Source organism: Periplaneta americana, chromosome 9 (assembly GCF_040183065.1).
Source record: "Periplaneta americana isolate PAMFEO1 chromosome 9, P.americana_PAMFEO1_priV1, whole genome shotgun sequence".
Classification (NCBI taxonomy): Eukaryota; Metazoa; Arthropoda; class Insecta; order Blattodea; family Blattidae; genus Periplaneta; species Periplaneta americana.
This window is the reverse complement of record NC_091125.1, coordinates 11,858,851-11,873,829: the sequence shown is the minus strand read 5'-3', so window position 1 is coordinate 11,873,829 and position 14,979 is coordinate 11,858,851. Positions and strand designations below refer to the sequence as shown.

The 14,979-nt window shown below is 34.4% G+C and overlaps 1 protein-coding gene across 2 annotated transcripts in view; it reads right to left on the bottom strand.

Annotated features, from left to right (window-relative positions):
- LOC138705779 (uncharacterized) overlaps positions 1-14,979 on the bottom strand; it is a 107,913-nt gene that overhangs the window by 64,009 nt on the left and 28,925 nt on the right. For both annotated transcript variants that reach the window (XM_069834414.1, XM_069834413.1), the window contains exons 3-4: positions 12,647-14,840; positions 5,010-5,189 (exon numbers count right to left, since the gene is read on the bottom strand). In XM_069834414.1, coding sequence (XP_069690515.1) covers positions 5,010-5,189; positions 12,647-14,840 — 2,374 coding nt within the window. The remainder of the gene's footprint in view (positions 1-5,009; positions 5,190-12,646; positions 14,841-14,979) is intronic.

Below are 14,979 nucleotides of genomic sequence, written 5' to 3'. Positions count from 1 at the left end.
CGATGCAGTGAAGGGCAGCTTGGGAGTCAGTAAATATGCGCGCTGAGTTTTCGTTCTTAATGCACCATTTCATAGCTTCATTAATTGCTAGAAGCTCTGCCTGAAAAACTGTGCAATAAGGAGACAGTTTTATCTTGGTGCAAAATATTTCATTATCACTGTGGTAGGTAACAAATGAGCAGCCTACTTGTTCTTCCAGTTGATTACTTTTGTGTCGTGATCCATCTGTATATATGTGGTAGTCATGTGTCGAGGAGCAGGTGAGGAGGAGTTGTCCTTTTGATGGAATGCTTGGGTGGCCAACTGCTATATGATCCGCTAACTGTTCGATATTGTGGTTGTTGAATGTTGTAGTGGAGATTTTTCGATTTTTCTTTAAGTCAGATAATTGAGCTCTATAGATTCCAGTAAGATCTAGTGGTTCAATAGCTGCGATGACTTGAGCTGCATCAGTTGATACAGTTCGGTAAGCTCAAGTAATCCTCAGTAGAAAGCCTCTTTGGATTTTTGCTAATTTTGTTTTGGCCCATTGCTTATGTAGTGTGTCCTGGAAGGCAGATGCGCAGTATAGAATTGAAGGTTCTACAGCTCCTCTGTATATAATACGTAGTCTGTCCGAGTTCAAACTCCATGTGGGTCTTGAAGCCATTGAGAGTCCAGATAACAATTTACTGGATTTAGTTGCTAAATGATTGAAGTGTGCTCTGAACGTTAGTTTTTTGTCCAAAACAACACCCAAGTACTGTAACGGATCAACTATTTCAATTTCTTGCTTGTTTATTTCGATTCTCGGCGTGACCAATTTTCTTCTTCTAGTTGCACACATGGCTTTCGTTTTTTCTGGATTGAATTGCAACTTATTGTCACGACCCCATTCGAACAGGATGCTTAGTGCTGTGTTCGCATCTGTAGTTAGTTTTGAAGTGGAATCTGCCTTGACCAGCAGTAAAGCGTCATCTGCATATGCTAACAGGTTGCAGCTCTCAGGAAGGGGCAGTTAAAGTAGATCGTCGTAAAGGATGACCCAAAAGCCAGGACTGCAAGTTGATCCTTGGGGGCAACCCCGCTCTACGATTTTGGTAACAGTGGTGTTGCAGAGGCTGAGTTGAACTTTCCTGTTAGTAAAATAACTTTGAGCAAGCTGGTAAATATTTCCTGGACAATTTTTTCTTTTAAAGTTGTGTAGGATTCTTGGCCACCAGGCATGATTAAAGGCGCCAGACACATCTAATGATATTAGGAGACCAACTTGTTTCATCATAAACACGTTTTTCATCCACGTAACAACTGAGCAGACAGCATCTTCTGTTGATTTGTTGGGAGTGAAACCACATTGCTGCTGAGATATTTGTTGCTATAAAGGTGATAAATGATGCGGTCTATCATAAGTTTTTCAAGTATTTTTCCCATTATAGGAACTAGACTGATGGGACGTAAAGTATTTCTTGTATGTTTGTTATTGTTAATGCCTAGTTTTGGTATCACTTTCACGACTGCAGTTTTCCACAGATCTGGAAAAGTTAAAACTTTTAAACATTTATTGAACAGTTTAGTGAAGAGTGTTGGGTTTGTTAAATGTATGTGCTTTATAATGTTTGCAGAGATGCTATCAATTTCTGGAGATTTTTTGTCTTGTTGCATTTTTATGATGCGGTCAACTTCCTGTTGATCAAATAGGAAGTCGTCTGGACTGATTTGCGGAATTTGGGATTCATGTCGAAGCTGTTCTTGAGAGGTGCTATCAGTGGTATCCGCTGGGAAGAAATAATTAATTAGTGCGTTGGCAGTATCGAATGAATTGATGGTATATCCATTGACTGTTTCTATTGTGGTTAAAGTTTTGTTGAGATTTTCTGCTTTCCTACAAAATTTGTAGACTATGTTCCACGGGTTTTGGTTATTTTGTGATGTACAGAAGTTTCTCCAACTGTGTATTTTTGTATTGAGCCTTTATAATCTGATATGACCTTTCATAATTTTGCCGGAGGAGTGTGCATTTACATCTTTTGTATCGTCTTTGGCTAGCCGAAAGACGTTTCCTTAAAATTGATAGTTCTTGTGTCCACCAATAGTTTTTGGCAGGTTTATGAGATATCTTTGGGAGAAGTGATTCACAGAGTTTAGTTATTTCAGTTATCATTTGTTCCACTGCAAGATTGACATGTACCTCGGAGGTGGAGTTTTGTATTTCTTGCATAACATCCTGAAATGTATATTTGGAGCTTCTTTCAAAATGGTCCCACTTGATATTTTTCGTCTTATATTTCCTAGTCAGATATACATCAGGTAGAGACCTAGAGTTTTGCGAGTAGTTGAGATCTTTGTTATAATCAGTTTGTGATCTGAGGAAGTTTCCATGTCACTCACATTCCAGTCTGATATAAAAGGCAGGAGAGATGAGCTACACATGGTGATGTCTATGAAGCTGCATGCGTTGTCTCGGCTATATGTGGGTGTCTGACCGTCATTTAGTATACTGAGCCGATGGGCACAGCAAAAGTTATAGAGTTTATTGCCTCTTTCATCATTAACTGGGCTGCCTCATGCTGCATGCTTAGCGTTGAAGTCTCCAGTTATTAGTAAGTGTTCACAGCTAAAATCCTTACACAAAGCTTCTAATTTCATAAGAGAAGCTTCAAAATCACAATTAGGGTCTATGTACACGCTGCATATATACAATTCAATATTCAAAACGTTAACATACACTACAGAGCAGTCAGCAGAACAGTGTTGGATTACTTGTAGAGCTGAGTTGGGCATCATGATTATCGCAGCTCTGACGCATTCTCTCTAGGTCTGAACCAAAGCCTTTGACATTTTTGGATGTGGTGTAAGGTTCTTGTACGCACAGAATCTTTGTGTTGGTATTTTGTGCATTATCAATTGTAGATAACCCGGCATTTTGTAACAATTCTAATGTCGGCAATAAAGATCTGTGTAAATTCTGCTGATAAACGCTTATTTTATCCATAATTAGTTTTTGATTTAATTATGTCCACAATTCTTAAATATGCCGGACAGTCATAGGAGGTAGCTGCGTGGTTGGTGTTGTTTAATTTGAAATTCTGTCTTGCTGCCATTTTGTTATTATAGGCCTTGCAATTTGCACATTCCACTTTGGATTTATCACATTCCGTTATGTTATGTGCTTCAGAGCAGTAATAATAATAATAATAATAATAATAATAATAATAATAATAATAAAATAATAATAATAATAATAATAATAATAATAATAATAATAATAATATACAACCATAGACTAGGCAACTAAATACCTGGACTAGTGAGAATTACGGATATATTATTTATGTAGTAAAATCTCCTTTATTTCACATTAAAATAAAATAACGCATCTAAAATAATGTAAATAAATTAATTAAGAGATAAAAATTAGCTGATCTCAGGTTCCAACCTGGGTTCAACTACACCACGGCCTTTGACTTTGCCATTACGCTACAGACACCTATTTGTAGTATATTGGTTGAATTACGTGCTATGATTGGTTTCATGTTTGCTGCCTATTATATTTAATTTTGAACTCCTAAATATTAAACAAAAATATGTTTTGTGCCATATCATCCCTCATTTGCGTAATTTTAAATTAATATTTTTATCGTCCTGATGTAAAACATCCAACAAGGTATGGAATTGTCCTCGATTCAGTCTTTCCAAAACCAACGGATGAACCCAGGCTCTTCTTCTATTTTTACGTCTATTCTTTCTCGTCTGAGCAAAGTTGCCAAAAGTGTATCTCCTTCTATGTCCATGTTCACTGGAAGACTGAAAAATTCTTTACAAAAATTTAGTGTATTAACCACCGCCACTAACGCGCGTTCTCAAAGCCACTAAAGCACCACTAACGCACCACTAAAAGTGGCCTCGTCTGAAGGGATCCATAATTGGCTAGTATTCTGAAGCTAAAAATATGTTGTGAATTCCATAGTTGTTTCGTACATTTTTTTTTTTTTTTTTTCGATTTTTAACTACAAAATTACATTTTCTTACGCACTTATCACAAGAATTGTTACAAATCACTCCACGCTTGTAAATTCTTTAAGATTGTACATTAGAATTAAACTGTAAAGAAAAGTTCGTAAAGTCGTGTGATTTGTAACAATTGTTGTGATAAGTGCGTAAGAATGATGTAATTTTAGTTAAAAATTGAAAAACAAACTCTGTACAAAGCAATTAATAACACATTTTTAGCTTCAGAACACTAGCCAATTAAAGAAATGATACTTCTGAATAGTTCGTTCTCTATTTGTAATATTCTTCTACCCTTCAAATTAAAGAAAAAAGGTGTTTTATTAGTAACTTCAAATTAGTGTAACTCTGAAAATATTGCCAATAGGTTATATGTGTATATGACATCTTTTGCTCAGAATTTCTTCGGAAATAAGCTCCGTAAATGGCGGTAAATCCTCGTGAATCACCCTGTATAGAGTGCAGATTGGGCCAAAGTGTGCCTAAGTGTACGAACCGGTCTAACTCTCGTAAAATCACTGTTAGTCAGCCAAGACGAATCGCAATAGAGTTTTTGATGTTGCGGAGGACGAAGCTATTAACGCTCGTAAAGCCAGCCAAACTGATTGATTGATTGATTAACTGGTTCACTGACTCACTCACTGATTGACGGACTGAATAACCAATTATAAACTTACTGATGGACAGACTGAAAAATGGAATTAAGTAGTGTTTCTAATTTATAGTTCTAGATTTTAACGTCAGAAGAAATGTGCGCAGAACGTACTACTCTAGGAAGCAGTGATGATATCGGAATAAAATAATTAGAATGAAGGTTGGAATATGACAACTTTTAAAGAATAAAACCTTGTATATTAACTACAGTTAGAGTCGACATTAAAACAAACTAATAATAATTAGTGCAATACTTTAGAAAATAAATTCGTAAACCCTCATACACTGTATGAAATGCATGACTAACTCGATAATGAGTGTGATGAATGTGATTCTATTCATTTCGCTTGTCAGCTTTTACTACTTACCAGCAATTCTGGACCAAGACTCATATTCAGGATCATGTTCAAGAAGATTTCGATTCTCTCGCAAACCACCACATGCAAACTCGTAGAAGTCTTCACAGGCATCTGCTGAATGATTCATAAAATTCAGCATTCGGCTGCTTAAAGTCTTGCAAGCGGGCGATTTACATTCATTTTTCTTTTCTGTAAATAATATGAAATGGAGGTGTTAATATACACAAAAAATCGTAAATAGAAGGAGAAGTTCTCTTATGAAGTACAGCTTATGTGCATGTAAATAATGCTTTATAGTTTATTTTCAATTTTATATTTGGTTATTAGAAAAGCACTTGAATAGCAAACTAATAGTACTAATCACAAGAAATACAAATATATTAATTTCAAACACTTATTTTTATTTCTCTATGTGCAAAGAGTTGTTAATCCTTTCTGTCTGATTTCCCTTTCTTCATTTTCTACGCCTAATAATGGATACGAATTATTATTAAAGGTAACAGAACAGTCAACAGTAAAATCGTCTCTTTTTATTTTTATTTTTTCGGTTAGAATTCAATTATATTTCATGTAGAAAAAAATAATAAAAAATATCTTTCATACCACAGTAGTTTGTTAGAAAGTTTACAGGCGACTACATAGAAATATATTTACAATACTTAACAATAATAAAAACATGTTCTTGATTCCGATTGAAACTATGTCAACATTATGTAATGTCACTAAATTCCATATGGCTACTGTATGTGCTCATGTGAACATGCATAACTGTCAAATATAAAGAATTGGCAGTCATATTCCACTTCAGAATGAAAAACAGATACACTAAAAGTGAAAGCTTGACTTAATTTACACGGTAACTGAAATCGATAGTTCTTCTATATTTGCAGAAATTATAATTAATTAAGTTGTTATTTACATAATGTATATTACAATATTGTTTCTGAAAGCACAAATAGTTTGGAATAGGATTTTAAACTCAATGGTTTTGCTACAATGTTTTGTACCCATCTTAGGTTGGAATAGGCCCACGTATCTACATCAAGACTTTCCACAGAGATAGACAGTAGATTTTCACAATAGTTTTCTCTGATTTGACACCCTTACATTTTTTCACTTCGTAACATGTAAAAGTGCACGAAACTAGAACTATTGACAGCAGATATGTTGCAATATACGCGTTTTCTTAACGACTTTGAAATAGTGGGAAGAGTGGATAGGAAAGTGGTCACACCAAAATATACGGAAAATGTAAAAGTAATTTACTACCTTATTTAACAATATTTTCACTTCTCTGACGTTATAAAGCATTGCTAATATGAATAGACTATGTACTGAGTCAAACTCAATTGAATTTTGAGCTAGGTATTATATCGAGGATAAAACTATAGACTTGGAATGAAAGAAGAAAAGATTACTGATAACACGCAAAGGATGAATATGACAAGCAGGAAGAAATAAATGAAGAGTCTAATATAAATCATATCTAATTTCATTCCTTTCTCCAAATAGATCGCAGGCAATTCTAATCGGCAACAACGGCTCTTACGCATTTTAAAATCCGCTATTATAAATTCTGTAAAATTAAATGAATCTATAATTCTATTCAGTCCCTCTGTTAAATATCTACAGGCGTGTACATGAATAATGGTCTCAAGTGGAATGTACAAGTCACACACACATGTAAGACCGTCTCCTCCATCCTACATTAATTAAATAGTCTGAAAAATTGTCTACTCTTTCAATTAAAAATAATTCTCATACAAACATTGGAGATGCCACATTTTGACTATTACGACATTCTACTAACAGATTTGAATTCTAATTTAGCCCAAAGATTACAGCGCGTTCATAATGCCTGCATACGTTTCATTTGCGCTTGAATTCTCATATATTGTATATCTTCCGCACGCAGTTCTTTAACTCTTGAAAGTTATAGCCTATAAACAGATGGAAACACAAGAAGAGAATCAGGCAAAGTAACACAGTGGTATGCACAGAGATAAATATATTATTACTGTCTGTCCAAAAAGTAAAGAGATCCAATTCTGGATAGAACCAGAAGTTCGTCTCTCCTTTTCATCTTTCCTCCAATCAAGTAATGGCCGCTTCTTCCATTCAGCATATCACTACAATTATTGTTAGCTTAACAAATAAAGATAACCGTTGAGGGTCTTCGGCAGTTTTAGAGCACGGAGCTAGTTCTGAAAACAAACTGTAGAAAATGGTAGAGGAGGAAATGCCTAAACAGATTATTAGATTGAGAGTATACCAAGCAAAGTTGAAGATGTTACTAAAGCAAAAGGGGACTCATACAATTTTTTCACATGGGGTTAAATAAAACGTATTCTGTCACTTTGTAATATGAAAATGTAAATATTGTTGAAAATGTGTTCTGAAAATGTAGTGGAGATAATATAGTTGCATTTTCGAATATAAAATTGCAGTAAATGTAGAATTAAACTAAAGTATTTGAAAAGTTGTAGGTGATTTTTATTTATGTGTACATACTGAAAGCACTATGTTATAAATTTGTACTGTTACGAAACTATTTGGTAGATCTATAGCTAAATGATAAAAACAACTAAATTAGTAAAGCACATTAAAAGACCACTTACGTCAAATCCAATGTGTATATTTCAGTAACCTCTCAATTGCATAAAAGGAAAGCATGGTGAACATGGAAATGTGTGTTAACGTTGAAGCTATTTTCATTACAAACTTCAGTAACTGAGAAACAGTACTCTTCGTCACTTTACTCATAGAAATTGTAAAACAAATCCTAATATTTGTAAAATCTTAATAAACGTAATAATTTTTTTTAATATTTAAAAAATAAATAATTACCTGTATAATCTAGATTCCGGATAACACAACGATTTCTTCCAATTTTACTGGATTTAAATGCGATATATGGGATTAAAATATGCTTCATATGAAAATTTGATACAATACTTAAAGATTTTGTTCCATTTAATTCGGTAATGAAACACAGAAGATACCGTATTTACTTTATTTACACAGTAGGCCTATCTTTCATATTTTACTTACTTACAAATGGCTTTTATAGAACACGGAGGTTCATTGCCGTCCTGACTTAAGCTGCCATCGGTAGCTATACTAAGCAAGATTAATCCAGTCCCTACCAAATCCATTTTAATATTATCCTTCCATCTACGTCTCGGACTCCCCTAAGATCTTTTCCCTCCGGCCTCCCAACTAACACTCTATATGCCTTTCTGAATTCGCTCATACGTGCTACATGCCCTGCCCATCTTAAACATCTGGATTTAATGTTCCTACTTATATTAGGTGAAGAATAACTTACAATGTGTGCAGTTCTACATTGTGTAACTTTCTCCATTCTCCTGTAACTTAATCCCTCTTAGCTCCAAATTGTTTCCTAAACACCTTACTCTCAAACACCCTTAGCCTCTGTTCCTCTCTCAAATTGAGAGTCCAAGTTTCACAACGAAAGAGAATAACCAGTAATATAATGTTTTATAAATTCTAACTTTCAAGTTTTTTGAGAGCAGACCCGATGACAAAAGCTACTCAACCGAACAATAACACGCATTTCCCATATTTATTCTGTGTTTAATTTCCTCCTGAGTGTCATTTATATTTGTTGCTGTTGTCCGCATTTCAATTTTTCCACCATTTCAAACGATAAATATAATTTTTTTTTATATTTCCATTTCGTAGAATATTCTAGTCACGAGACATAATCATATACTTTCTAATTTCAGGATTTACTTTCAAACCTACCTATTTACTTACTTAAAGTAAAAGTACCGTGTTTTCCCTAAAGGCTGGTTCACAATAAACCGAGAACAGAAACGACAACGAGAACGAGAACGGAAATAATGTTAAAATAAACGTATGTAAATGTGAGCATTCATAATTAACTGTTGTGAATGTTCACATTTAAATACATTTATTTTAACATTATTTCCGTTCTAGTTCTCGTTGTCGTTTCCGTTCCCGGTTTATTGTGAACCAGCCTTAATAGTTCGTGGATTTTCTCCTTACATATTCATGTCATTCGCATAGACAAGCAGTTGATGTAACCCGTTCAATTCCAAACCCTCTCTGTTATCCTGGACTTTCCTAATGGCCTACTCTAGAGCAAAGTTAAAAAGTAAAGGTGATAGTGCATCTCCTTGCTTTAGCCCCCAGTGAATTGAAAAAGCATCAGACAGAAACGGTCTATACGGACTCTGCTGTACGTTCCATTGATATATATTTTAAATAATCGAACAAGTTTCTTGGGGAATACCAAATTCAATAATAATATTATATAAAAATTCTCTCTTAACCCAGTCATATTTCTTTTTGAAATCCATGAATAACTGATGTATACTCCCATTTTTCTCCTCTATCTGTCGAATACAAAAAAATTCTGATCAATAGTCGATCTATTACGCCTAAAACCATATTTATGATCCCCAATAATTTCATCTATATCTGGAATTAATCTTCTCAAAAGAATATTGAACAAAATTTTGTACTACGTAAACAAAAGTGATATTTCTCGAAAGTTACCACAGTTAGTTTTTTCCTCCTTCTTAAAGATATGTACAATTATGGACTCCTTTCGTTCTCCTGATACAATTTTGTTTTCTGAAATAGCAAGTAGGCTACAAGGTTATGAATTTCGCTAGATAAGTCATTTCGAACCAGTGGCGTAGCGTCAATGTAAGCTAAAATGCTTAGCTTCCCCAGTTAATAATAATTTCATAATAAACCTGCAGTTTATGGAGAAAATTATTTATTAATTTTAATAGAATTCATATTTACGCGTTAAATATTGTGATGCGGCAGCTCAGGATGATTTGTGATGCAGCAGTAAACAAGAAGCCTGCACACACCAGCTTCGAAGAAGACTGGTTTCTTCTGTGTAATCCACCCATGCAGATTTTCCACCCCTTTCTAACTAAACTACCCTAGTCGCAAGGCTCGCAAGAAGCTAGCTTTAACATTTAAAATAAGTAGTTTCCGAGTTATACCTTTTCGTCAGTTGTGTTCAGTTGAAGTGTTAGTGTGCATTGTGGCTGATATAATAAATAATGAGCGAAATAACAGTTCCTGACACTAATTTACTTTAATTTTTTTTAGGACAATTGTATTATCAAGACTGACTTACGAACAAAAGTGTGATTTAAAAAACAAATGACCGACTCCCTTGCTGTCAATGAAGGACACAACCAAAAGACAGACGCATACTTACGTAATGATACTAATATTGTGATTTCTCTAAGTATGACAGGGAGTGAGCTAATGTTATACGTATACGTGTCTATTTGTTAGGAGATATGTGTAAACCGTGAAATCATATTTTACTATGTATCATTTGAGATCATGCCTTATTGGTTTTACTTACGATGTTCCAACCAATCTTCGGCTGCTGACTTGACATTGACTACCAGTAGAACTTGGTTATAGCGACCTCGTTTTGTGCGACACCTCGCCTATGACGTCAAATATTCTGTGGTCCCAACTAATTCCCCATAAGACATATGCTTTTCTACCTTGCTTAATACGACAAACGTATATGCGTCTACCTCGCATATAACGTCATTTTCAATACAATTTTCTAAGAACCAAAGCATTTTAAGAAATATTTTGCTGAAATCTGGCAAATCCTTTACTGTTGCCTTCTATCAAAAACCTCTGGAATGCAGGCGGATTCCCCATCGCATTGTAACCTGCCCGAATTCATGCGGTATTAATGGTACCTGCATGCGGTCATTTTCGACAGGAAGTTTTCACTATTTTAATACAGAATACTGTATTTATAATTGTACATGTATTTTATTGTGTTCATGGTATGCTTAAAAGTGAATACATAAATCTAAAATAAGCCTAATTGTGTTTATTATTTTTCGTTTTCCACCTCACTAGACTGATAATATAAATCTCGGTTACTACGACACTCGTTTATAACAACATAATTTTCAAGGTCCCTTGGATGTCGTTATAACCAAGTTCTACTGTATTTATTTTAAGACTATTTTTGTAATACGTTTTCTCATATTGCATGAAAGACAACTTGAGTTAGCTTCCCCTGCTCAAAATTTCATGCTACGCCACTGCTTCGAACCTCTTGTATTAATTCTGCTAGAATTTGATACCTGGAGACTTGTACTTATTCCGATTTTCTATTGCAATTTCGATTTCAGAAAGTGTGAGTTCAGGTATAAATGGCTCAGCAGTTTGTGTTTGAATTTCGTCTTGATCATTTCTATTTGGCTTATGTACATTTAGTACTTGTCCAAAATAGTTTTTCCATCTGTTGAGAATGGAATGAGTTTGCAAGCAAGTCACCATTCTCATCCTTGATCACGTTTACCCTTGTCTGATATCCATTCTTAATTCCTTTATGTCCTTATATAAATCTCGAATGTTTTTACTCTTACTAGTTGTTTTTATCTCATTCACTTTTTCCTTCAAATAATCTCTCCTTTTTATTCATAAGAGTATGACTTGGTTCCCGTCTTCCCGCTTGGAGTGGATCCTGTAAGAATTTCAATTTTGCCTGTTTTCTTCTTTCTACTACCATGCAACAATCGTTATCAAACTATGGTTTCTTTTTTTTTTAGTTTGTTAATAATCTATGCTCTGCTCAGCTGCAATTTTGATATTACATATCTCTGATATTTTCTCACACGCTATTAACATCTAACGTCTTCTCAATTTCGTCGGAACTTCCTAAAACGGAAAAGGTATTTTATATTTTGACCTGATAATGTTGCTTAGTTTCCTCGTCTTTTAATTTCAGAATTTTGAATCTTCTAATGTTAAATTGCTGCTCTACTCCCTTGGCTACTGATAGTATTTCTCTTAATTCTCCAATTACCAAATAATTATCAGAATTACATTTTGCCCCCCTTAAGGTTCGAATGTCTACTATACTAGTAGTCGTGATTTTGCTATCAAGATGTGATCTTTTTGGTTGTGTCAATCCATCTGGAAAAGTCCAAGTATATTTATGTAAAACCTTATTTGAGAATGTTGTATTTTTGACAATTAAATTTTGTGATGTGGCAAAATTGACTAATCTAACTCCATTATCATTACTGGTTACGTGTAGGTTTCTTTTCCAATAGTCGATTTACAAATATTTTCCCGTCGTACTTTAGCAGTGAAATCTTCCAATAAAATTTTCATGTTATATCCAGTTAACTGATCAAAAGTATGTTGCAATTCCTCATAGAAGCTATCCTTTATATGGTCGTCTTCCTCTTCTGTAGTGGCGTGAGCATTTATAATTGCGATATCGCACCATCTGTTCTTAAGTACTATATACGATAACCTGTCACTGATAAATTTAACCTTGTCTTACTGCTGATTTTATTATTTTATGAATTAAAAAATCCTCTTCCTAACTGGTGATTTTTTCTTTCCTTCCCTATAGTACAAGTAATCTCCTATTTGTGATACGTTATTCCCATCTAGCCTAACCTCCTATACTTCCACGAAGTCTATTCTGTATCTAGCTATTTTTTTCTACTAATGTTACCCCTCCTGTTCTATAAAGGCCTGCGACATTCCAAGTACAAATCTCATATCCTTATTCATTTGCTGTTACTATTACCAATAATTTGGATAACACATACCTAATTTCTGTAATAAAATTTACTAACCTGGACTAACAGTAGTAGATTCAGTAGTAGGCTGTAGTGTGTCCACTTGTGTTGGCACAGTGTCTCTAATTTCATCATCTTGTGTTTCAGAAGAGATAATCAAACTAGTAACTGTAGTTGTTTGATCATCAAATACATGTACGGTAATACTGTTATTGCTGGTTGCAGGTTGAATATGAGAAGTTGTGTTTGTTGCTGTAACATTTGTGTGATTTGATTGTTCAGAACTTGTGACAGAAATTGCAGTAACAGGTTGAGTATGATATGTTGTATTTGTTTGATTTGGTTGTCCAGGGCTTATGGTATCACTGAGTGTATCATTACTACTTCTTGCTGACTGAGCATGATGAGTTATATTTGTTGCTGTACTATTTGTTTGATTTGATTGTCCAATACTTGTGACATGAATGATAGTAACTGGTTGAATATGGTGTGTTGTATTTGTTTGGTTTGATTGTCCAGGACTTATACCAGAATTGAGAGTAGCATTACTGTCCATTACTGGCTGAGCATGAGAAGTTGTATTTGTTGCTGTAATATTTGTTTGATTTGATTGTCCAGCTACTGGTTGAGTATGAGATGTCGTATTTGTTTGATTTGATTGTCCTATACTTGTGACATGAATGATAGTAACTGGTTTAATATGGTGTGTTGTATTTGTTTGGTTTGATTGTCCAGGACTTATACCAGAATTGAGAGTAGCATTACTGTCCATTACTGGCTGAGCATGAGAAGTTGTATTTGTTGCTGTAATATTTGTTTGATTTGATTGTCCAGCTACTGGTTGAGTATGAGATGTCGTATTTGTTTGATTTGGTTGTCCATGGCTTATATCAGAACTAAGGGTATCATTACTGTCTATTACTGGCTGAATATGAGAAGTTGGATTTGTTGGTGTAATATTTGTTTGATTTGATTGTCCAGCTACTGGTTGAGTATGAGATGTCGTATTTGATTGATTTGGATGCCCAGAGCTTATAACAGAACTGAGGGTATCATTACTGTCTGTTACTGGCTGAACATGAGAAATTGTATTTGTTGGTGTAATGTTTGTTTGATTTGATTGTCCAGCTACTGGTTGAGTGTGAGATGTCGTATTTGTTTGATTTTGTTGTTCATGGCTTGTAGTAGAACTGAGGGTATCATTACTGTCTGTTATTGGCTGAGCATGAGAAGTTGTATTTGTTGGTGTAATATTTGTTTTATTTGATTGTCCAGCTGCAGGTTGAGTATGAGATGTCGTATTAGTTTGATTTGATTGTTCAGGACTAATAAGAGAAGTGAAGGTATCATTACTGTCTTTTACTAATGGAGTACGAGATGTGGGATTTGTTTCTGTAATATTTGTTTGATTTGATTGTCCGATGCTTGTGATATGAATGGCAGTTACTGGTTGAATGTGAGTTGTATTTGTTTCATTTGATTGTCCAGAGCTTGTGGCAGGACTGAAGGTATCATTACTGCCTGTTACTGACTGACCATGAGAAGTTATATTTGTTTCTGTAACATTGGTTTGATTTGATTGTTCAGGGCTTGTAACATGAGTGAAGGCAGTTACTGGTTGAGTATTTGAAGTTTTATTTGTTGGTGCATCATTTGTCTGATTTGGTTTTTCAGTACTTGTGATATAAGTGGCAGTTACTCGTTGAATGTGAGAGGTTGTTTTCGTTTGATTTGATTGTGTAGGACTTGGCATAGAAGTGACTGTGTCGTTACTGCCTGTTATTGGCTGAGCATGAGAAGTTTTATTTGTTACTATAACATTTGTATTATTTGTTTGTTTACTGCTTGTGAAACGACTGAGAGTATCATTATCATTTGTTTTATCTGTCTTGTTTTCGTGACTGTTGTTTGTAGGTATTAATGGATGAACGTACACCTTAATAGGGAGTTCATGTTTGGAATGATCTTGTGTTGTATTTGTACTATCGGATGAGTTGTGTAATGGTTTCTTCTCAATTGGATCTGATGTTACATTGTTATTCTCTGGCTGTTTTATTATTACTGTTTCATCTATAATTTCCTCTGACAAATCATAATAATCCGTTGAAGTGTCATCTGGTATTTCTGTTGTGTAATCATACTTCTGTACATCAGGTTTTCTGCTGGCGGTTTTATTTGGTTTTTCAGTAGTTAATACAATCTCCTTTCCTTTCGCAGGAGTTGAATGTGACAGTAAATGTCCTTTATGCCTCTGCAAATGAAAAATATAATATATTACGTAAATATTATATAAAAGTTCTGTCAATAAAAATGATAGCGGTACTGTTATTGCAAAACGAGAGTTTGCTCATCTAATGCATACATTTTATCTTCCTCCGCTCGTGGATGTA